Here is a 25,433-nt window from a genome sequence, read left to right as displayed (position 1 = left end):
TGTGCATCTCATGATGTATAATATCTTTCTCATGCTGCATGCTCACTTTCATAATCAACATTGATTAAATTAAAAAACAATGACGTCACATATTTTCTAACCCGGCCCTCGGCCCTGTTGCAACAGTCATTGTTTAGGTAGGCTACCTTAAACACGCACGTACAGTCTCGGAGTCATCGCTGCAACCAGGAGATGAAGAGAGCTGAGATCCACATCACCTAGCACATCTTCGTCTCTGCCACCCCAGGATACTAGCGCGGCTAGCGCAGCTAGCATGACCAGCGCCGTTGCTAGGAGGGCGCCAGCGCCTCTGCCTCTCAGCGCCTCTGCCTCGCGAGTGGATGATAGCCCTGAAGACGCCTAGTAATGGTATACCTTTAGTGGTAGTATACCTTTAGTTAAGTTATACCTATGAGTCTTCGTAGCGCGCTAAGAGACAGCGTTATCGGGAAACCCAGCCCAGGTATGATGATGCGTAATGGAGATTCCAAAGCGCTCTTCTTTGGTCAGAACCATGGAGAGCGATCGCGGATAGGTCCGTCCATGCACCGAAACTTTTTACAATGCAACAAAATATTTAAAGAGCATCAAGCTATTAAAATCTATATTATGTATACGCACAGATAATATAACAGTATAGGCCTATTAGTCAGTAATTTTTATTAGGTTAAACAGTGATTGGATAATGTTTTTAATTTAAGGCCCACCCACAATTGGTCTGGCCCATCCAAAACTGGAATCATGGCGCCGTGCCTGGTTCGCGCTTAAGTAAATAAAAAATAAATAAAAAAAATTGTCTGGCCAATCCGAGGCCCCTGCACACGTGGGGCCCCTAGGCTGCAGCCTAGGCAAGCCTGTGCATTAATCCGCGCCAGGCCATGAACCATGATTTGCTACTTGCTGTAGGCCAGTCATTTTCAGAAATATTGCAAGTAGCTGTCATGATCCTGCCATCTAGTCTTTAATTTTCCCTGGTCTTGAGGCAGGATCATGACAGACCCATGTTTTATGTGTAAGCACATGGCCATTTGTTTGGGCTGTGTGCTTGCGTTGTCTCGTCACGTAACCCCGCCCCCTTGTTACCCTTGTTTAGTCATTATTAATTAATCTGTGTCACCTGTTGTTATCATTAGTTTCTCCCTATTTAATCCCCTTGTGTTTGCTGTCCTGTGCCGGTTCATTGTCATTCATTGTGTGAAAACCTACCGTGAGTTATCTGTTGAAAGTCTTGTGAAGAGTTTGATCTTGTCTTAGCTGTTAGTTTATTGTTCTGTTTTCTGTCTGAGTCTTAGTCTAGTCTTGTTAGTCTAATATAGTCGATCTTGTCTTGTTTTGCCCCCTCGTGGGTTTTGTTTTCTGTTTTTCTGTAATAAACGTAGTTCACTTGCATCCTGTCTGCATTTGGGTTCTTCTCCTTGCACCATCATAACAGAATGAACCGGCCAACAAGGAGCCCAGCAGACAGAATGTCTTCCCCGTTTCCATGTCAGTCGGAGCACCACCGAACAAGCAACCCAGCTGACTTGCCTGTTTTCCCTACTCTGCAGCCATCAGACCCCGAACGATGGTGGCAGTCAGTCATCGCCGATGCCCGGGAGGGCAAGCTTCCTTTCCCTCCTCAGGGTAAGCTGTCCCTGAGGAAGTACGCCCAGGTCGTAGAAGAGAGGAGGTTTTTATTGCCGGACGTCCTGGTCAATAGCTACCTCATCGCAGGTCTCAACGTCCCCCCCTTCTCTCCGAACGAGAAGGACTGGTCAGCCGCCCGTTCCACAGTATGGTGGCAAGTCTGTCTCGGAGGGAGCTGCAGAGTACTACAAGGTCTTCTCCCGCTTCACTTCCTGTGATCCCTGAGGGTCGTCTGCTAGCCGTCGCTACACATGGGGACCAACCCAGTCCCGCCGCGACTCCTGAGACACCTTCCACGTCCATCAATCTTCATGGTAAGCGTGGAAGGCACCCGTCGTGGGAGTCAGCATCGGAGTCTTCCTGCCCGGAGTCCTCCTCGCCTGCGCTGAGCTCCCCAGTTCCTGTAACGGTTCCTGCTTCACCTTCCTCTCCTGTCACCAGTCTGGCTACCGTCTCCGCTCCACGACCAGGAGGAGGAGGGGAGCTTCTGGTTCTCCGTCTCTACCTCCTCTTGAATCCGTGATGGCTCTCCAACCCGCCGCTGAAGTCAAGGGCGCTGTCCCAGAGCCCGCTACTGCAGGCGCTGTCCCAGAGCCCGCTACTGCAAGCGCTGTCCCAGAGCCCGCTACTGCAAGCGCTGTCCCAGAGCCCGCTACTGCAAGCGCTGTCCCAGAGCCCGCTACTGCAAGCGCTGTCCCAGAGCCCGCTACTGCAAGCGCTGTCCCAGGCGCTGTCTCAGAGCCCGCTACTGCATGCGCTGTTTCCCAGTCGGTGTTGGGGAGATCCATTCCAGAGACTTGTACCGTGAATGTCGTCTCTGAGTCTTCAGTCATGTCTGCTGAAGAGAAAGCAGCGGCCGATTCCGCTGCAAAGGCTGTGATAGAGTCCGTATCGGCTCGCCAGGAGATGCCAGTCATCATCGCTGCCAGAACCCTGTCCGAATATTTATCCCGTCTTGCCAGAATTCTTGATGTCCCAGTCAGTCCTGTTTTGTCCCCAGTCCCTGTTCCTAATGCTCCAGAGAGCACCGATCTGAAGCCAGCCACTGAGAGCGCTGACCTGAAGCCAGCTACTGAGAGCGCTGTTCCTAAGCCAGCCACAGTGAGCGCAGTTTCGAAACCAGTTGCTGAGAGCACCATACCTGAATCTGCCACGGTGAGCGCCGTACCCCAGTCAGCTGCCGTAAGCGCTGATCCCCTGTCGGCTGCCTTCGACGCCTCAACTGAATTTGAAGTGAGAAGCGTCGATTCCAGATCGTCTTCCGAGATCTCTGTCCCTGTTCCAGCTCCACTATCGTCTGATTCACCCCCTGTCTCGTGTCCTGCACCTTCGCCTGCCTTGTCCCCCGTTTCGTCTTCCTCTGTTTCCTCTGTGCCTGAGTCTGTTGCTGCTGCCACTAATGCAGTATTCCAGACTGTTTCCCCGGTCACCCCTGTCTCCACTAAACCCCGGACTGTTTCCCCAAGACTTTTCCTCATGTGTCCCCATCCAAGTCTGCCCGGACCCCTCGCCATCAGCCATCGTCCCGTCAACCCAAGACCCCTATTCCACCCGTTCACCCTGGACTGCCCCCTAAGAACTGTGTGTTTCCTCCACCTCCTTTGCCTTGTTTATTGTTTTTGATTTTTCACCCCAACCCTGTTATTGTTTATTCATGTATGCCTTTATTGTTATTTGTCATGTTTTGTTGGTTCGTGTCCTTGTCTCAGTCCGTCATGTCCCGTGTTTAGTGTCCCCTTGAGGAGCGTCTGGTAGCCGCTCCTTAAGGTGGGGGTTCTGTCATGATCCTGCCATCTAGTTTTAAATTTTCCCTGGTCTTGAGGCAGGATCATGACAGACCCATGGTTTATGTGTAAGCACATGGCCATTTGTTTGGGCTGTGTGCTTGCGTTGTCTCGTCACGTAACCCTGCCCCCTTGTTACCCTTGTTTAGTCATTATTAATCTGTGTCACCTGTTGTTATCATTAGTTTCTCCCTATTTAATCCCCTTGTGTTTGCTGTCCTGTGCCGGTTCATTGTCATTGTGTGAAAACCTACCGTGAGTTATCTGTTGAAAGTCTTGTGAAGAGTTTGATCTTGTCTTAGCTGCTAGTTTATTGTTCTGTTTTCTGTCTGAGTCTTAGTCTAGTCTTGTTAGTCTAATATAGTCGATCTTGTCTTGTTTTGCCCCCTCGTGGGTTTTGTTTTCTGTTTTTCTGTAATAAACGTAGTTCACTTGCATCCTGTCTGCATTTGGGTTCTTCTCCTTGCACCATCATAACAGTAGCTATACAAATACATAATAGCTAGGCTACACTATAAAAAACACAGCTGTGTAACTAGCACAGATTATTAATTCCATGCCAAAACATTTTGCAACACAACAATGGGCTAAGTTGTTCCTGCATCACTAGAACTGGCCAAGCTGCATTTGCAAACAATTCTAAAAATAAAGGTTCCAAAAGGGTTTTTTTCACAGCAATAACATATTAACAGCATTTTTAGTTCCCCCAAAAAATCATTCAGTGAACAGTTCTTAATGGAAGCCATTATTATTTTTTAATGATGTCTTACCTTTCTGAGGCTTGATAGTGGTAGTTGTGTAGATGTCAATGGGGGGACAGAAAGCTCTCAGATTTCTTTAAAAAGATCTTCATTTGTGTTCCGAAGATGAATGAAAGTCTGATGGGTTTGGAACAACAACATTGGGGGGAGTAATTAATGACAGAATTTTTGGGTGAACTATCCCTTTAAACAATTTCTTTAATGATTAGTGAGTAACAAATTCTGCATTAAGAGAACTTCTGTGGCATCAAGAAAACTGCTTTGCTATACAGGCCTATCTTTATTTTGTTTCCTTTCTTTTAAAAAAAGGGACAGTACAAAAATCTTGACATTATTTTAAATAGGCTATCAGCATTAGTTTCTATTACAAAAAAAATGTGGGGCTTTAGAATGAGTTAAAAGTTAATGTGGGGCTTTAGAATGAGTTAAAAGTTAATTTTGTTGACTTACACGAAGCCAAAAATTGACACTCTAATGGACAGTTTGGCAGTCTCGCTGTTATAAAATCGTCAGCATTCTAACATCTATTTAACTGTCAAAACAATGCATTACCTAAATGCAAAAAACACATGCTATTGTCAGCAGCTTGTTCTATTACCCCTTTTAAAGCACTTGAAGTTAAAGTAGGTGATAAGTCAATGAGATACGTCCCTCAGATATTGATGACTAAGAGTAAAACATCTGGAGTGGTCATCTTTTAAAATTATCTGTAATTTTGGAGATAAACAATATAGATTTAGAGTTCTACAGTGACTGCACACCTCTTAGCTGGCTATATTTTTCATTAATTTACTTAAAAAAGCTGGAAACTATGGAAGCTTGTATCCGCTGCGGAATAAAAAATAAATAAAAAGGTAATTTGCAATTTTTAATCTCACAATTCTGACTTTATAACTCGCAATTGCAAGTTATCACAATTCTATCTATTTTGAAATTATGAGTTTATAACTAAAAATCTGCATTCTGCATTGCATTCGGACCGAATGCAGTGATTGGACGAACATTTTTTGGTCCAGAGACTTCTACAGAAGATATATGCACATTTTAAAATATTATAATTACACTTCTATAATTGATTGCCATCAGGATTTTCAACCAGAATAACAAAAAGTGTTTATGAAAAAAAATGCCTACCATACCTTTAAGAGCAGTCATAAACACAGAGTGATTGATGATGGGAGGAAAAAGATAAGTGTAGCCTAAGTGGGAGGAAAAATCGGTGTCAGCAAAACAGTAAGATAAACAGTAAAGGAGTTTTTTACTAAGAGACATAGCTTGTTGAACAGATGGAATATGGATATGGAGTGTAGCAGAGGGATCGGTGGATGAAGATGGCAGAGTGAGAGAACAGCAGAGGCTGATCCGACATAAATCATTAACAGAAATGCTGCTGGACTGCACATAAAATGCATTACAGAGCAGGATGAGAAGCTGATTCAACACCTCTGACGTGAAAACAGATACTGTGCACCTTCCTCCGAACAGATGTTATTAAACATGCTGGGCTATTGTGTGGAGTTAAGACTTTAAACACTGCATTGTGCAACCACTATGTGAACTTTAACGTCCATTCTTTAAAAAAAATAATACTCCAAATCTTTTTTATAGGTGTTTTGAGTGATGATACAGAATGGTACATTGATGAGAGGGTAAACAGTAAAACATTGTCCATTATTAAACCTTCAAATGGACAAGAAACAAGCAAACAAATCGGAAAGGTAAAAGTAAAGAAAAGAAGAAAAGAAGTTCCTTCTAATTGCAGGCAAATATTATTCGTTGTCAGTTACTGGTGAGCAAGATAGGCCTTTAATTTGATTCTAAATCCCAAGATGATCCCAAGTCTTATAAAAGGATTTAAGTGAGCCAGAGAGTGAGCTTCTTAACTTCAGGTCTAATACAGTCAAAAATGTCCTTTATCCACCTGTCATGCGTCAGGGGAGAAGAATTCTTCCACTCAGGAAGGATAGCCCATCAGGCCGAGATCAAAGTAAAAGCAACAACCTTGCGATCTTGGGCTGTCAAAGCAGGCCTAGATGAAACCCCAAAGAGGGCTTGCAAGGGATCAGGATCTATATTAGAGCTGAGAGCTTTTTAAGGTGCGTCAAATACACTGGGCCAAAAAGTTTCCAACTGAGAACACCTCCAAAATATCTGCAGGGGATTGGCAGGTGAATATTTGTAACAGTTGCAGACTGCATTCCTGTCTTGGAAAAATTTGGCCAATTGGACATTGGTCAAGTGGGCTCTGAATATTATTATACACTGTATTAAACCATGCCTGGCTTGGTTATGGATAACCATGTTATGGATGGCTTGAGGGTGTGTAAATTATGGGATAATAATTTTTGGGTGAACCATCCTTTTAAGTACAGTCATTAACACCACTGTCTATTATATCTAATTACTAATTGTACTACAAATTGTACTAATTGTAGGGTTTGGTACATCAAGAGACTACATCTTTGTGAAGATTACATTACATTTCAGTGAATTTTCTTTCAATAATTCCCACTACATTTGTATATTCAACCACAATGATGTTCTAAAAAAACAACAGCACCAAATGATTTAAAATTATGAAATAATCTGTATTTATTGTCAATCAGGATACACAGCTTTCAAACACAAGTCTAAACGCACAGATGAAACAAACGGATGCATACGTTGATATCAACATTCACACACAAGGCTATTGAATCCTATGTAAACAACCAGAGCGTTAGGGGACTGTTTAGTCTTTCAAATCTTCAGCAGGAGATACTGACTCACTCTTCTCTGCAGAGGCTTCTTTCCTAAGGCTCTTGAGGCATTTATCGAGTCTCTTGATGCACAATGTTATATCTTCTTTGGTTATTCCAATAGCGGAGGCTGCATTAAGGTAGGGGCATGGATAGGAATCCGTGTGTGACATGAAGCCATTGAACGTGTGTCCGCTCACGGTCTGTTCCACACCCAGTGGGACCACCCTGCAACAAAATTTTGCATGAATGAACAAGCCATCTGATTAATTTCCGCATTGCTTCTCCTACAGAAACATCACTGTTTTGTTCAGTAGCTTCTTCTGCGCAAGAGAAAGCAAACAACTCTGCAAATCTGATTATGCTTTACATCTGTAAAAGTGACTGAAGTTGACTGAAATTATCCATTCTCAGATTTTGTTTATCTGTACTTGAAGATAATATCATATTAATTAAATAAGAGGCCATGTGAATGTATTTAAAGAGTACACTTTCATTGGTAACAGTTTATTTTAAAGGACAAGTTCGGTATTTTACACTTAAAGCCCTGTTTTCAGATCGTTTCTGATGAAATAGAACGGTTAAGATTGAAATTTGGACACATGCTGCTGTCCCGAGAAATTTCAGTTTCTTTCGCTTCCCCCCCACCCCCACCCCCACCTCTACCTCCACAATGGCTGCATATGTGCACTGGAACAATCCTTCCTAAAACGCATTAAACTTTCGTTTACAAAGACGTGAAACTCACCGAGTGGTCAGGGGTGTTCACTGATATGCTCACACAAAAATCGCTGCAAAAGATGCTTTCCAACAGGTTTTATCATAGTTTTTGTCCAACTCCATTGACTTGTATTGGATGTGCTGTGAGGTACGGTATTACTCCGCCGCCGGAAACTTAACTGTGTCTATTATTCAAGCTCTCAACGGAAGAATGTACGGGTGTGAGGCGTTTGGAAAAATAGGTCCACAGTTTTACAACGAATGGTAAAACACCTGTTGGAAAGCATCTTTTGCAGCGATTTTTGTGTGAGCATATCAGTGAACACCCCTGACCACTCGGTGAGTTTCACGTCTTTGTAAACGAAAGTTTAATGCGTTTTAGGAAGGACTGTTCCAGTGCACCTATGCAGCCATTGTGGAGGTGGGGGGGAAAGCGAAAGAAGCATGTGTCCAAATTTTAATCTTAACCGTTCTATTTCATCAGAAACGATCTGAAAACAGGGCTTTAAGTGTAAAATACCGAACTTGTCCTTTAACATCCTTGTTACATGTAGTAACTGTATAGTAATAACTATAAATTATGCATAATTATATGCAACTAACTCTAAACCAAACTTTAATCCTAACCTTAGTAAGTACATGTATTTAATTATTATTACTCAGTCAGTACTCAGTAAGAACATGTTAACTCATTGTTTTAATAATTTTTGTCGTGTTTTAAAGAAGTCCACTTGTTTTGACGTGTTGACTAACATACTAAAGCACATGTAAAGTACTTGATTATAATAAACTGTTGTTTTATTCAAAATAATAAAATATATAGTTAATATATTTAACGTAGTAAAATTGCAACTTTACAACAAATAAATAACTATAAATTTAAATATATTTAAATACATGACATTCAACATTTTTATATCCTTGTGCTGTGGTTTTCTGCATGCATGACTAGCTTATATTATCTAAAAAAAATATGTTATCCAAGCAAGTTGAATAAGAATAGAATTATTTATTTACGAGCATGATGTAAACAGGCAAGGACAAATGACAGAAAACTGAAATTTCCAGTAGTATCGATATGGTCGTGGCACCATAATTTATTTCTACTGAAACATTAAACATTATTCTGTCTACTGTCTCTTCACAAAGATTTCCTAAATATCAAACATACTTTAGATAAGCTTCATCAATAGCTTACTGTAATGTTATGCAATTTGGACAATGAAAACAAAAGTTCTCAATACTTGTTCCAAATAGTTGTGTCATCCTAATTATTACCACTACAATGATTAATTTTTTACTAAAAATGATCAATTAAACTGATCCTCTAAAAGATTAATGAGGACAATTAGAGTCTCTCTTACAAGGCGAAAAAGTTTCTAAAACAAAACATGAGCCAATTCAGAGAGTTTTACATGGCTCTTTCCATAATCACTGACATTTAGTTTAATCTTAAATTATGGTGTCATATTTATTCATTGCACATCTATCACTGCAGATATAGTGCACAGTCTATGACAGACTAAAAGGAGGTGGAGAGGATAATGCAACAAGATAAACCCTTGAGAATGAGAATGACTCCCATTTAAATAATGAAAGTGGACAGCAGAAAGAAGGTTTCATCAATATTTCAGCAGATCAAATAGTGTCCAGTAGAAAATATTGTATCACTTTATTTTACAGTGTCCTTGTTACACGTTGCATGTAGTTATTATAATAACTATAAATTATGCATGATTACATGTACTGTAACTAACCCTAAACCAAACCCTAATGCTAACCCTATAGCAGGTACATGTAGTTAATTATTATTACACTGTATTAAATGTGTAATTACACTGTAACAAGGACACCTTACAATAAAGTGTAACCGAAAATATAAAGAGAAGAAAAATAATGTAGCTTTGGGATGTGAAAATATTCAATTAGTCAGCTTGTATACAGTATATAAGAAGTTAAATGTAAGCTACATTGACCCCAGAAAGTATTTTGAGAGTTAAGCCATACTTTAAGTGGCATAAGGATAACATGCACACTTCTGAATCACAACATTTCAAGAAAAAAGCTAGGTTAGTTAGTTAACTGTTAGGTTATAGATTATATAACAATAGACACATTGTTAAAAAGTATTTAGACACTTTCTGTTTGTCAAACAGTGGGGCATGCAGTTCATCACTAGTTCTCATCTGTGTGAACTTGAAGAGACTGACTTCACATCCACTATACAATTTTTGCTTTGAAGTGAAATTAGATAACAACATATATGTATATATGCTCACCTGGCCCCAGACACCTGTCTGGTGAAGAGCATGGAGCCCAGCTGAGTGACTGCTGCGTTACTGTGTGTCTGGAGACGGTTCAGTGACATAGCTGGAGTGTACAGGAACAACATTAGACAACTTTTCATACATTTGCACTTTTGTACATTTGTTTCAGTTTGAAAATAGTTTGAAAATAGTTTGAAAAAGATGCTTAATTGTATGACTGAAATTTAACAAACTATTTGTTTAAATATAATTAGCTGAACTTCGCAGTGCTTCTCTAACCCACATAAAGGAATAGTTCACTTAAAAATAAATTCGGTCATCATTTACTCACCCTCAAGTTGTTTCAAACCTGTATACATTTTTTTCTTTTGTGGAACACAAAATAAGATATTTTGAAGAATGTCAGTAACCAGACAGTTGGTGTACCCCATTGACTTCCATTGTAGGAAAAAAAAAATACTATGGCAGTCAATGATGTACATCAACTGTTTGGTTACCAACATTCTTCAAAATATCGTCTTTTGTGCTCAGCAGAAGAAAAAAATTTAAGTATCTTTATATGTAATTTTACAATTTACAAAGTACTGCTGAATATACTGACGAGCATTTATATAACTAAAATACAAGTTTCAACAGAAATTACATTAAAGTATATGTATTTAAATATATTTTTAATTACACATTTGTAATGGAGTTCCAATTTAGTACATTTAATCACGGGCGTAATTTCCTATGGGGACAGGGGGGACATGTCCCCCCCACTTTTCAAAATCCCGTTTGTGTCCCCCCCACTTTCCAATTCGTTATGATGATTTTTTTTTTTTTTTCGCACACCGTCATCGCCACGGAGGAGCAGGACAAAGAAAGCCTGTGCCGATGTGAGCTGCCGCGTCCAGGAACGTCGCGTCCACACTCTAAAAGTAGCTCAATGAAAGTTCTAATGAGCAGGGAGCGCTCCTGACGCACGCACACGACGCACAGACAGCGCGCCAGAATCGAATTACTGCATAAGGTGCATCTACGCGGGTTCACGCAGGGGCGTAATTCGTGAAATGCACTCCCGCTGGCTGAGCGCGGTAAAGTTCGTTTTGGGTTCGATATTAGCAGGACATTTGTTCTACAGGGTCGGTAGTCTAACAAAGATATCAATAGCAAGATTAGTTTTAACATTATGTGACCATTGTATATCGACATGATGAAAATATTCATTCAAAATCATTCGTGCATTAATGCTGCATAATTGATAATGCTTTGACGCGTTTCCACAGCACACAATGCTTAAGGGAATGTCTGCCAATTCCACCAACTGCGTTAAACGTAGCCTATAATTTCTATTATTTAAAATTACTTTTAACATTTAAAAACAGATGTTTTCAAATTCCAAAGCTTGCAGAAGGTTCCTAATGGCAATACTGACTTAGGCTACAGGTAGCCTTGAGTAAATTAACTTGTCTAAAAAAATGATTCATAAAACGTATAAATATCAGTTGAGCCTATGTTTACTTTCGTCACTGACACAGACGGAAATGAAAAGACTATCAGTCTAAGTTCAGCTTTAGGAGGGGAAGAAATAGGCCAGGATAAGAATACTGAGAGAATAAGAAATTTGAAGATGAGGAGAGAGCAGGTATTGACAAATAATCTAATGACAAGGTTTTAAATAGCCTATTTCTTATAATTTTTTGGCCTTCTAAAGTCCTAAATTACACATATGTAGGTCAAAGAAATCCAAATTTTCTCGGGGGAGCATGCCCCCGAACCCCCCTAACTATGGGGGCCTTGAGTCTTGATGCCCAGGGCACAGGAAAATGTTAATCCGGCCCTGGGTAAATATGACATTTATTATGGGTTTAAGTGAGGATTGTTTAAAGTTCACTTAAATTAAGTTGTTATATTTTTGAAGCCTAATAAATATTTAAAATTTGGGGGAAAAAATAATTTTCATCGAGACATCGGTAGCTATATTAATATCAGTGATACAGGCCTTCATTCATAAAAATATGCTATTAAACAATTATTTAAAATATACTGTCTTTATGTTGTTTCTACAGTGGAAATTGAGTCTCACTTTATTTCAATTTTATTTACACACAAAACATTAATAGTGAACATTTTTGACTTTATAAAATGATTCTCTCACGTCTTGGCAACCGGCCCCTATTGAACAATAAAAAAGTAAGACATCTTTTTGTTATACATAGTTTAGTAGCCTACTATTCTTTTTGGCAGAATTTATCATTATAATCAACTTAATTATTTTCAAAATTATTATTATTAATTATTTTGTATCACCATAGTCCCTAAATGTATGTAAATGCAGGAAATGGGATTCAAATAGAAAAAATGTTCCCCCGTTTTGTGTCCCCCCCACTTCTCAAACCAAAGTTACACCCTTGCATTTAATATACCTGTATATTAACTTTAAATGTAATATTGAATAACACACTGCAGTTAAATTTATAATCAAGTACATTACATGTGTTTTAGTATGTTAGTCAACACATCAAAAAAAAAAAAGTGTACATTAAAGCATGGCAAAAGATTATTAAAACATACTGATTTAAAATCTACTTAAAGTAAAACTATTAATTTGATAATTTCAAAGTGCACTTTACAGAGATGCTCTTTGCAGTCAGATGGTGTGGTTACAGCATCTACCAGCAGGGGCTAACTGGTTTATGCTAACCAACCAACCCTTGACCCCTGGTGCGACATGCAAAAACATTTGGAACTATTTTTATTTACAATCAAACAATACTTGTTCATTAAACTGTTTTATCTTAGCAGCAGCAGCCTTCTTGCTCGTATGACACGGCACTATATATTATGTATTATTTCTCACCCAGTGATATTGGATTGTGTGGCGTATGCAGCAGTCTCTCCCCATGCCTCTCAGCTAGAGCTTTCAGCTCCTGTGCCAGGTGGCTGTACAGCTCCTGTGGGCCATACAAAACTCCAGTTATAAATAGATTTCCACACTCCACTTTACACACCTTTTCTTGTCGCACATTCTGTTTTCTGCTAATGTAGCATTTCTGTGTCTGCTGGCCTTCAGTACACCCACCACCTGCATCATTCTCCAGCCCCCCCTAGCTCTCTCCTTTCCAGGCAAACACGCAGCCTGCTTTCCCGTCTGAAGCTGTAATGTAATTGCGTCAACAGAATCAGCTGTGTTGGCAGAGTTGTGGGTCCACCACTGGGATCAATTATAAATGAACTGTAAGAGGTCACAGCCCCCTATTATGATGCTGTTAGTAAGACAGTATGAAAACACAAAGACAATAACCTGCTGTCTTTGACAGTTCATATTATGCAGCAGCCCACATTATGCAAACGAAATTCATCCTAGCAACCAGATGGAAAACCCTAGCAACCAAACACCAATGCCCTAGCAATCACCCACAAGACTATAGAATTTTTGCACAGGCAAATCACCCTTGTGAAAATGCTTTAAATGCTTTGAATGTGCACTTTAAATACTTTAAATAAAGGTAAATATGAAATGTACACTTTCAATACTTTAAATTATACAAAAGTAAATATTGGAAGAAAAAAAAAACTGTACTTGCAGATATCAATGAAATAAAAGCCCACTTCAGTGTACTTAAGGAGAGTATACTTTCATGACTGTCTTAACAGACTTAAGTACACTTAAAATTTGTACTTTGTAATTGTCAGGGTTCTGATATGTTATCTGTATTTGTTTTACTATGAGTTGGTTTTCCCTGTCATTTGTCTCCTTGGTTACTGATTGATTAGCCTGCACCTGCTGTTGTTTTGCTTGATTAGTTCACTCTGTTATTTAAGCCCTGTTCTGTTCAGTTCTTTGTCCGATCACGTCTTTGTTATCTGTTATTAAACACCGGACTGCTGCACTAGAATCCTGTTTATTTTGGTATCTTTGCCTCAACCATACGTGACAAAAGATCGGACTGACTATGGATTTAGCAGCAGTCAGAATCCTCCTGCTCTCACAGGGGAACCAATCCCTGGAGGCGCACACACAGGCTTTTTGGAGCTACAACATCTGGTTCATTATGATGACGCAAGCCTGCGTGTGTTTTTCCGGGCAGGCGCACCCTGGTCTTTTCATTGAGGATGAGCCTCCAGGGAGCTTTAAAGACTAAGTGGAATGGGTCCTTTTCCACCATGGTTCCCCGTTTATGATCTGCGAGAGCAGGGAGGAAATCAGCGCTCCAGCCACCACCAACAACCAAGCACCAGCGATACCTGTGGGATTGAATGAGTGGATTTAAAGGGATACTTCAGCATTTAGCATTAAGCTTTGTATCAGTAGAAAACCTGTAGTATTTTCGAATTACCGTGCTTCCCTCCCTCATATCCCCCTGAGATGAGAGATTTATGTATTTTTTGTCTGGAAAAAATCCTCAGATGACGCAAAAAACGTAATTTTGCATCATCGGAGGATTTTTTGGCAAGAGGCTAGAAACTACAGTCAGTAGGAGGAGCTGTTCCACATGTTTTCAACCCGCCCATAGAGGGTGGGATCTCACTCACAGAATGTACAAATAGTGTCAGCCATCTTTTTTAAGGCTCTTGCTCTGTGGAGAAAGCTGAGTAGTAGGGGTTACCATACATCCTCTTTTTCCCGGACATGTCCGGCCGTCGAGATCATCCAAAATGTCCGGGATTCAGTTTTTGCTTTCTACAGTCGCCATTCATTGTTTACATGCACACCTTTTGTTTCAATCTAACTGAATTCATTCCGACTGGTGAATCTGAATGTAGTGTTTACATGAACGCTAAACAAGTGATCGGTTGATGTGCATTATAGCATTGCTAAGAAAATTCCCGCTCCTCCGTGAGAGATAGCCCACGAGACCGATGCGTCTCACAGGTGTCACTCATCAGTAATCATGCCACCGGCCTCGCGCCGTTCTCCCGCGCCCCTCAGCCTCGTCCTGCTCACCACAGTAAACATAATGAATGGCGAGTGTAGAACGCAAAAGTCGAATCCCGGACATTTTGGGCGATCTCGAAACACGGGCAGACTCGTCACGGAGACTCACAATAAAACGGTGTCTTTTCAGTTTCGAGTCAACTAGTAGCTGCCCTCTGTAACCGGTAGGCGTGGCTTGGGAGTGGCCTCGTAGGGCAGCGAAGCAAGTGCATTCTGGGAGTTCTTGTCTTTCATCCACATGAGCCAAAAATACATTTTTTGGCTTTTCTCAGTCTAGAAGGCTCCAAATTCAAAAATAATTTCACATTTCTACTACATAAATGACCCAATTTAAATACACATTCATCTTTCCAGAGGTGAAGTATCCCTTTAATATAAATTTAAACTAGAATACATTTTTGATTTAATTGCAATTAACATGTAAATAAGTGTTGGAAAATTACATTCAGTTTGTAACAAGTACTCTTTTTGAAAAGTTTGCTAAAGTGCACTTCCTTTTTCTCATGGGTACAGTCCAAAAATTCTTTCTCTTTTGGCTAAAACATGTTAGACCACCAAATCCGACCACAGAGAACATCTTATATGATCAACAAAGGTGGTAAATTATTAATAATCCGGATGCATTAGCAGTAAATCAATATCTCCTTAAGTTCCTTATCACATAATGGCTAATGGTACTTTCCTCCATGTACTCAAGTCTCATTGGGATAATATGCCCACCTGCCAGTGGTTCCCAACCAGGGGTCCTCAGTAAACTTCCAAGGGGGCCACAGAATGACTTTATATTGGTTAAAGGTGCGGAAAGCGATTTCTGAAAAACACTGTTGATATTTGAAATGAACCCAAACACACCCCTCCCTTCATTGCTCTGCCCCCAAAATGCACCAAGAGTGGATGTCTCTTTATCATAGCTGAAGCAAAGCTAAATAACGCTTTGCAAAAATAAAGCGAAGATGATGAACGAACAACAAGGAAGAAAAAAAAAAATGACGATACAGTACACAAGAGTATATACAAGCTTGTTGTTAGACACCAGCAGCACACGAGCTCCAGACACTATGACACACGAGCTCCTATGACACTCAAAACTATCCTGTTACTATAGCTAACATTGCAACACCAGCATATCTTGGTTCTGTGAAACATAGCAAAAACCAAAGTTACTCGCATATGGAGCAGAAACAACGCAACTTCTACAACTGTTTTCCATTTCCTGCTTCGGTCTCTCCAGCACTGGAAAGCTTTTCTAATATTAATGTGAATCCTAAAGCTCTTGCCTGATCATAACCCTTCTTTTATCAGTGATATTCCTTTGACCTTTTTTTGTAATCTCTCTCAGCCATCTCTCTTTCTACAGTCTTTCTTCAAATCTTCCTTTTGCTCACTCTCTATCCTCCCCCATCATGAGTGGACTCGCCCCCTACTGTTAATTGGCTACAAATGTGTTGTGGCACTTGGTCCGAACCACTTTCAACGGCGTTTGCTGCATGATGAACTGACAGGAAAGCTTCAAGACAGAAGAATTTAATTTGAGGTACAATCTGAATTTATAAACCTCTGATGATCTGTGTGTTATTATACCTATACCTATTATACCTAAGTTTCTCATATTGCGGTTTGTATCTGTGTATTTATATATCTATTTTAATTTGGGTAATGAAAGATGACTCTGGGTAATTGTATGTGATCCTATCTATGAAAAATCAATACCCCCCCCCCCCCCCCCCCAAAAAAGAAATCACTTACTGCACCTTTAAACTAAATGTCTCCAACTAAAGTAAAAGTTAAAGTACTAAAATTACACACTGAAATAAAACTAAAATTGAAATAAAAAGAAAATATATGAAAACTATTCAGAAATTTATTTAAAAAACTAAAACTAATAAAAATGACAAAAGCACTTAAAACTGAAATTGTAAAAATATGTATTTAATATTAATAAAAATAATATAAATAATATATACATAATACTAAATTAAGAAATAAAAGTAAAATAAAAATAAATTAAATTTATAAATATAAAAAAACATATAAAGGGGAAAAAAATCACATAAAATTACTATAAACTGAAAATATATAGTATTTAAATAATGTCAGAATTTAAATAATACTAAATTAACAGTCATACTGGCCAGCTATAATTTGAAGTTATGAGCCCAGTGGGTTTTTGTTGTTGTTTTTTTTTTACCTTTCTCTCAGACAGAAGTTTCTTGTAGCCGCTGGCCCCCAGTGTGAGCAGCGTAATGAGGACGTCTAAAGACGGGGAAGCAGAAGCTCGACCTGGACAAGAGCAGGTAATCTCAATGACTTTAACATCAACAGCTTGCAATAGTATTGCTTAAGTAAATATTACTGCATTAAAGAAATGCTTCTCATTGCAAAACTTTATAGCAGTACATAGAGAAAGTCAAGTACAAACATAATAAGGATGCCTGATATATCAGTACCATAACAGTTATCAGATTTTTTAAGAATTTAGCATTGTTGACTGATATTGGATGCTTAATTAAACATGCCTTTTTCCCTATTTCTGCATTTAGACTGGGATATAATGGTAATCTTTAAAAACTAAAATAATTTAAAGAGTATCTATTATGGACTTTTTCCCCAAGTCTTTATTTTGGTTTTGGGTTCTACTAGAAAAGGTTTTCATGCTTGAATGTTGAAAACACATTATTTTCCACATATTTTTACATTGTTGCAGCACCTCCTTTCCCAGTCTGTCAGTAATGCTTTGTTCCTGTCTCTATGAAGCCCCTTCTTCTGAAAAGTCACGCCCTTTACCATAACCGCACATTTTAACACACTACTACCGCAACTCAACCGGGCCTCATTCCCTTTATTTTGCATACGCCTTGGGCGGAAATTATTTAAATGAGGAACATTACTGTCACATGTATGCTCTTTTTTGTTTAGTTTCTTTGTTCCCGTTTTCCTTAGTTCCTTGTTAATCTCCTTGTGTCCTATTTAGTAAACACCTGTTCTGTTTCATTCTGTGTATTTAATTTCCTGTGTTCCATTGTCCGGTCTCATCCATGTTATATGGTTGTGTTACATTATTCTGCAGCGATCTCCTGAGTTTTAGTTTGTGGATTATAATAAAGACTATTTTGTTTCTCTACTCTTTCGTTGTGTGCTTCAATACAACCAACGCCTGACAATTATGACGTTCGTTTCTCGGGAAGAAAACTCGAGACTACAATCGAGGCGTTTCAGAGAGTTCAGAAGCTTACTGATATAGAGAATAACTGACTTTGTGATTTGTAACTTTGGTCCTCTTTAATAAAATCTCTAAATGAATTAAATGAATAAAAAAAAAAAAAAGTATGTCCAGTACAATATAATGTTGTGATGCCTAAATTCGCTTGCAGCATTTAAAACAACCGATTTTAGTTTTAAGCATTTATTTTTGAGTTGTTTAGACAAAACATTATAGAATGATAGTAATTGGCAATAACATGAAAATTATTATCAGCTTGTCGTATCAGCCTGAATTTTAATACTGTTTCATTCCCTTATAGTGATGCATATCCTTTGGATTTGATAACCTCTGCAGTAAAATTCATAAGCAGTATTCACTTGTTTGACAATGGACCAAATTACAAGCGCTTTCTGCTGTCTAACTCACTCTAGCACACTCAGTGAATCAATAGTATTAGGAGTGTTTGGGATTTCCTCTGCAGTGCAGAAAAAGTGGGAGGGATATGTGGGAGCCAGCAGAGAGCAGTTCTGAAGTGGCACACTGCACAAACAAAAACTCTTTCTAGATTTCTAGAGATAGTGTACGTGCAAGAGGAAATAAATGGACACATTCAGGCAGACCACTTTTTACAGTAAATATTCAGTATGTTTAAAGGGATAGCAGTATTTCAGTCTTGACTCTTTTGTAACAGATTACTCATCTAGAACATAATTGCTGTTTAAAGAAAATATGCATACCAGGGTACATCTTACTGATCTCCTTAATGAAGCTCTCATCAAACCCTGCGATGATGGCACCACCAACTGGGACCATGAAGTTTTTATCAAGACTTTGGACAAAGGCATCGATTCTCCCAACGCGACCCCCCTATAAAACACCTCATAAGTCAATTTGGTTTCATTGAAAAATTTAATTATTGCAGTAAATTTACACAAAAAACTACGTTACCTCCTGAATAAGGTGCATACATTTGGATGATTGCATTCCATAGGCATTATTGACTATGTGAGGAATATCGTGCTTGGCACACAGAACAGCGAGTTCCTCTAGCCTGTAAAAAGAAACAAAATAAAGTGACTATGCACATTGACTGTGCAATATATGTATATGTATATGTATATGTATATGTATATGTATATGTATATGTATATATATATATATATATGTGTGTGTGTGTGTGTGTGTGTGTGTGTGTGTGTGTGTATGTATATATATATATATATATATTAGTGTTTCACAAAAGAAAGAAAATAATATGGGGTCAGATTGTTAGTGAGTAAATGATGACAGAATTTTCTTTTTTTTGGTGAACTGTTCCTTTAAACTTTATGTCTACATGCTTACAAACTGACCTGTCAGGGACACGTGGCGCGAAACAGGATGTTGTGGAATGGACACAGAGGATGTTTTTAGCACCCAACTCCTCAATCTTCCTCTCCACTTCCTCCATGTTTGTTCTCAGCTCATCTCCTTCCAAGACATTCTCTATCACCACAGGTTCAAACCCTTTCAAAAGTTGGAAAACATTTGATGTACTTTTGTGAAAAGAGTTCATTTTAAAATAATTTTCTACATTAATATAAAGGAAAGCACCATGAGGGTCAACTGTGACATATTCGGATCCCAATGTACTTATTCTGATCATGTTGTACTGCAAAACACTTTTGATGCTACTGAGGGGGATACGGATAAGGTTAGGGACTAAGGGAAGGGTCAAAAGTGTAATTGTAGATGCAATTAAAGAAATTAATTACAGCTGTAATTACATGTAGGTATTTTTTTTTAAATATGTGCAAAGTAAAAACATGTATGTACACAATCAGTGCATTGTATCAAATGATTAATTTAAATCTTAGTACACAGTTACACTTTATTTTAATGTGTCCTTGTTACAGTGCAATTATACATTTAAGTACTGAGTTATATTAATTAAATACATGTACTTATAGGGTTATGGTTAGGATTTGGGTTTGGTTTAGGACTAGTTGCATATAATTATGCATAATTTATAGTTATTACTATAGTAACTACATGTAAGAACACTGTAAAATCAAGTGTTAACTAGAAATATATATTTTTAAAATAACAAAAATGACAAAAGCATATAACAAAATAACTGAAACTGAAATTGAAATGAAATCTGAAAAAATAAATATAAAAGTTAATTCAATATAACCTACAATAGCCTACTGTAGATAACACAGGTGTTCTCAGTGGTGGGCTGTATTGAAAACTGGCCCTCAGGGAATCTTACCAGCAGTCACCATGGATTTGAAACAGGACTTCTGGTCAATGCGAGGCCAGAGGATGTATCGCGCTCCTGGCCTCCTGTGTCTCAGGGTGAGGAAACACAATGTGAGACTCATTCCTGTCGCCATGGGGACCACAAAGCACGAGGACACACTCCTAACACCTGTGAAAACAGTTACAAAAATGCACAAAAACACTGGATTATAAGCGAAGGCTTGCTGTTTGCTTGTTTGTTCTGCTTAGTGATGTGTCCCATTACCAAGCATGTTGTTTAATAAAACATCACAGAAAGTACCTGTAAACTTCAGCACATCCAGAACTACTGAATTAGTGATTTTATTCAAGAGGCTGGAACCAGCAGCCTTAGGCTGAACAGCAGCAATGTCACCCGATCGGCCGATTCCATGGATCAGTCTGAGGGGAAAAACACCAAAGCCTTAAAGTAAATTCATTTTTTTCCCCAAAAATATATATTTTTAATAAATTGCACATATTATGCTATTTTAAAGGTTCCTAGTTTTGTTTTGGAGGCCTCCTACAATAGGTTTACATGCATCCAAGTTCAAAAAACACTTCTCATAAGAAACATTGCAGCATCACTTCTTTTCTCACAGTGTCTGAATTGGTTTGATCAAGGATATGGTCTCTCCCCTCCTTTCCGAGAGCCTACTTTGCTCTGATTGGTCAGATGGCCCAGTCTGTTATGATTGGCCTACTCTACTCTGGGTTGCATTTCCCACAGCTAACTTTGGTCGCGCAAGAGTTCCATCGTTACCAATAGAATTCAATGGAACTTGCGACCATAGTTGGTTAATGATGCTTTTGGGAAACACACCCTGGATTGGTCAGATGACCCAGTATGTTGAGATTGGTCTACCGCTTACAGCGAGTGTCGGAAACCAAACGTTTATTACTATATCTGAATTTCAGCTCTGGAGGCTTCCTCAGCACTTGATGCAGTGATACGAACAGTAACGATGGCGCTGGTTTTACTCTATCAATTCAACCCCGAGTCCTCATCATGCAAAGTGTATGCAAAGTGGATTTGCTTTTGCAGCACAGAAAACAGCATCTTCTCAACATGTTTAACAACACGAACCAAACTCTTCCAGTCTCAGCTACAACTAGAGTGTTTGAGGGCGGGGCAAAATAGATGCTGTTTGCAGGAAGCCAATGAAGACCATATGCTGGCATTATGCAAATGTGCTACAAACCTATGTAGGTTTTTGTAGAAAGTAGACAATAACTCTTTATCTGCACTTTGAAACTTTGCAGACCTCTTACATTCGCAAACAACTATATTACACACTACATGAAAAGTAATATCTGAAAAAGCATAATAGGGGCACAATAATTATTAGTAACAATACACTCATGTCACGATTTGGTTCGATACACAATACTTAGTATCGATACACGATACTTCAAACAAATCTAATTTAAAATGTTACGTTTTTTAATTATTACTTCTAAGACATATGATAAACAAATGACAAAAGTTACTGTTCATAAAAATCCTAAATTTGGTATATAGTCCAGTCATTTAATAAAAAAAGGTTGAACAAATTGCAACAGAAGCAAACTCAACTGATTTTGTATCCTCAATATGTCCTGAGTAAGGAAAAAAAAGTCCGGAAGAATCCCATTAGGGGAAAGTTTAGAAAAAGACCCAAACATATCCTATTCATACGCCTATTCATTCTTTTTCTTACGTGAATAGGGTAAAGTTTTTAACCTTTAGATATCACCATGAAAATTATTGAGTTGCTTACTTGCATCAAGACAAACAAAAAATGTATTACAAGTTTTTTGAAATGGTTTGTTAACATTGACAAACGGTGCATAATCATATTACGTATATGCTAATTTGCATAAATACCACAACAGGTCTAAACATTGGGTCTAGCCAGATGAAAATGTCTTGTTGAATCTTGTTGACACATAACAGTAAAATACTTAATATTAAGGTCTGAATGGAACCTATTTAGGCTACCCATGAGCATTAATACATAGAGGCAGGAAGAAGTACTTTAGAAACCAGCCTTTATTAATGTTTAAGAGATGGGGTTTGGGGCTGGGTCCGTGGGACTGTTTCAGGGGGACGAGTCTTAGGGAAGAACAGGAGACAATGGTAAGGAGAATGTAGAAGAAAAAAGGTAGGTAAAATAAAAAGTGAATCCCCTGAAACAGTCCCACGGACCCAGCCCCAAACCCCATCTCTGCAATAATAATTAATAAAGGCTGGTTTAAAGTACTTCTTCCTGCCTCTATGTATTAATGCTCATGGGTAGCCTAAATGGGTTCCATCCAGACCTTAACATTAAGTATTTTACTGTTATATGTCAACAAGATTCAACAAGACATTTTCACCTGGCTAGACCCAAATGGTATTTATGCAAATTAGCATATACGTAATTAGATTATGCACCGTTTGTCCATGTTAACAAACAATAAAAAAAAAACTTGTAATACATTTTTTGTTTGTCTTGATGTAAGTAATCAACTCAGTAATTTTCATGGTGATATCTAAAGGTTAAAATGTTTACCCTATTCACGTAAGAAAAAGAATGATAAGCGTATGAATAGGATATATTTGGGTCTTTTTCGAAACTTTCCCCTAATGGGATTCTTCGGGACTTTTTTTTTTCTTACTCAGGACATATTGAGGATACAAAATCAGTTGAGTTTGCTTCTGTTGCAATTTGTTCAAGGTTGACCCCCATTTTGGCTTAAAATGACTGGACTAATAGGTTTGGACTCGGAAGGCCTACTTCTTCCCCATGTACACTGAAATGGTGACACCAGAATAGAAATAGCAAGTGCAAATGTGTGACCTTCTGGGTTTACCATATTTGATGCTTAATTAAACCTGTGATAACTATACATGATGCATATTGTTGCATTTTTGTATTGTGATATCTTGTGACACTATATATTGTTACTTACACCCATTAACTAATGAATTCACATGAATTTCTTAAATGTGTCCAACCTGTAATGTCTTCTGGCCACCAGGCTGGAGGCGACTCTGCCCTCTCTCTCTCCCACACCACAGTTCCCTAAAAAGTTGTTGCTGTCCATGACGGCCAGCTCATTTAGAAAGAGCTCTATGGTGCTTTCACTCCATCCCTCCTCTGGACATTTGCCCTACAAGGAAAGAGAAACCTGATAGTCACAAGCACCCATTTACGTGTCCACCATGATAAAAAATCTTTTGAAAATCTAGTTGAAAGTCGGCATGAAACTGAAGTTGTGATAGTCTTTTCTTCCCTATTGTGACGTGAATCCAAGTGAAACGGCTTCTGGAAGAAGAAGAAAATGAAGAGCGGGACTTAATTTCGTCCACGGGTTTTGATTGGGTCGTAGAAAGTTGGGTGTTGTTAACTAAATGCCAGTTGTGGAGGGTATTTAGTCCCACTCTCCGCCGAGACACACGACATGAAGAGAACAGACGTCGTTTGGAGGGGGAGAGGAGATTTATCTTTTTGATTAAAGATTACAAGTGCACATAAATTAAAAAAAATATTAATTATGAAATGTTAAATCATTTATAATAAACACTGCAACATTCGGTAAAAAAATAAGAACTGAAATTTTAATTTCATGGAGACTTTAAAACAAACGTGCAACTATTTCATAAATATAATTATGAAAATAAAGATGTACTTAAGTTCTACTTAAGCCAATAAAACACTATTAAATTCAGCAAACTGTATTTAATATAAATTTAAACTCATTTTCATTTAATTGCAACTATCATGCAATTAAGTGTCCTAAAACATTACATTCAGTTTGCACTTATATAGCCGTATATATCCGTAATAAGTACTCTTTGTGTATGTATGCTAAAGTATACTTCTTTTTCAAAATGGGTTGACAGTCAAGAGGGTCAGCAAGGCTTTTTTTTTTTTTTTTTTTTTTTGCATCACATGACTGATTTCGCAGACAAGTTTATATATATATATATATATATATATATATATATATATATATATATATATATATACATTAAGCAGAGTAGTTTTTGTTGCACATCACAGCGTATCAAATTAATATAATTTTAATTCAGACATAGAACGCATTTTAAATGTTATAAAATGTATGTTATATAATTTTAAAGGTCCAGACAAAAAAGAGCGTCATGGCATTCTGTCAAACCAGCACATGGACAGTCAGCAGTTGTCAATCATAGAGTGATTACCTGCTGTAAAAGGACTCGGATGAGCTGTTCATGACCGCGACGAGCCTGCAGGCCCTGTCGCACATATGAGGACGAGACCAATTTTTCGCTCAGGATGAAATTTTCGTTGTTCATCTCCTTTCAGTCTTTAAAAAGCGCTGCAGGTGAATATGACAGTGACACGCGCGTGATGTGCACGCAGACACGACCAGCTGCTGCGTGACACTGAAGTTTGTCGCTGTATGTCGAAACAGTGGTTTCAGTAATGTGCTTGCGTGACTGTTACGCTACGGACAAGCAGATGTGAGGTTAAACATTTTCTAATATCTCTGAGTCAGCATGAGTTTCAAATCGATCAGCTTGAAGTGTACTGTTTACTTCCAGGTCGAAACTCCACCCATTTAATGACGTCTGTATTTCAAAGTAAAAGTCCTCAACATCAGCGAATTCATGCACCGTTGCAGTCATTACATAGGAACAACTTTATATAATTATTAGTACTGTCAATCGATTAAAAAATATATAACTAATTAATCGCACATTTTTCTATAATTAATCATGATTAATCGCATCTAACATTAAAGCTTTTATTTTTTTTATTTTAATTATTTGTAATTTAATCTCCAAATTTATGTAAAAACAACAAAGTCAGTAGCCTAGCCTATATTTTAAATATTTTTATGAAAAAAGGCAAGTATCACCGATACAAATACTTCTACTGAACTCTATGAAAACACTATGAAAGTGATTTTTTTTTTTTTTTTTTTTTTTTTTTTGATGAAACAACTTTTAATTTAAGTGAACTTAAAAAGAAAATCTTCACATATAGACCATTATAATAAATGTCACATTTACTGGGCTCAATTTTTTTATTGCCCTGTCAAACTGCACAAAAAGTTATTGTTTTCATTGTTGTTGACCCATGTAACCTTGTAAACAATGCTTTTAGATAATCAGATCTGACTAACAGGTAGGATATATACA

General features: G+C 38.3%; 1 protein-coding gene across 1 annotated transcript; it reads right to left on the bottom strand.

Moving 5' to 3' along the window:
- Positions 1 to 6,736: 6,736 nt before the first annotated feature.
- Positions 6,737 to 24,855, bottom strand: sepsecs (Sep (O-phosphoserine) tRNA:Sec (selenocysteine) tRNA synthase). The gene is made up of 11 exons (XM_079865654.1): positions 24,471 to 24,855; positions 23,262 to 23,416; positions 20,565 to 20,683; positions 20,274 to 20,432; positions 19,372 to 19,525; positions 18,968 to 19,070; positions 18,757 to 18,886; positions 17,006 to 17,097; positions 12,739 to 12,832; positions 9,909 to 9,999; positions 6,737 to 7,137 (listed from the first exon to the last, which is right to left on the bottom strand). The coding sequence occupies exons 1-11, from the start codon at positions 24,582 to 24,584 to the stop codon at positions 6,903 to 6,905; spliced, it is 1,446 nt and encodes a 481-aa protein (XP_079721780.1). The 5' UTR covers positions 24,585 to 24,855; the 3' UTR covers positions 6,737 to 6,902.
- Positions 24,856 to 25,433: the final 578 nt, after the last annotated feature.

This window comes from Squalius cephalus, assembly GCF_949319135.1.
Source record: "Squalius cephalus genome assembly, chromosome: 3".
Taxonomy (NCBI): Eukaryota; Metazoa; Chordata; class Actinopteri; order Cypriniformes; family Leuciscidae; genus Squalius; species Squalius cephalus.
The sequence above is the reverse complement of the archived record's forward strand: the minus strand, read 5'-3'. Positions and strand labels throughout refer to the sequence as shown.

Coding starts and splice junctions, on each gene's coding strand:
- sepsecs (XM_079865654.1), bottom strand. CDS start 24,584: ATGAACAACGAAAATTTCATCCTGAGCGAAAAATTGGTCTCGTCCTCA. Junction 23,417..24,470: donor TCCGAGTCCTTTTACAGCAG/GTAATCACTCTA, acceptor CTTTCCTTGTAG/GGCAAATGTCCAGAGGAGGG. Junction 18,887..18,967: donor GTATGCACCTTATTCAGGAG/GTAACGTAGTTT, acceptor GGTGTTTTATAG/GGGGGTCGCGTTGGGAGAAT.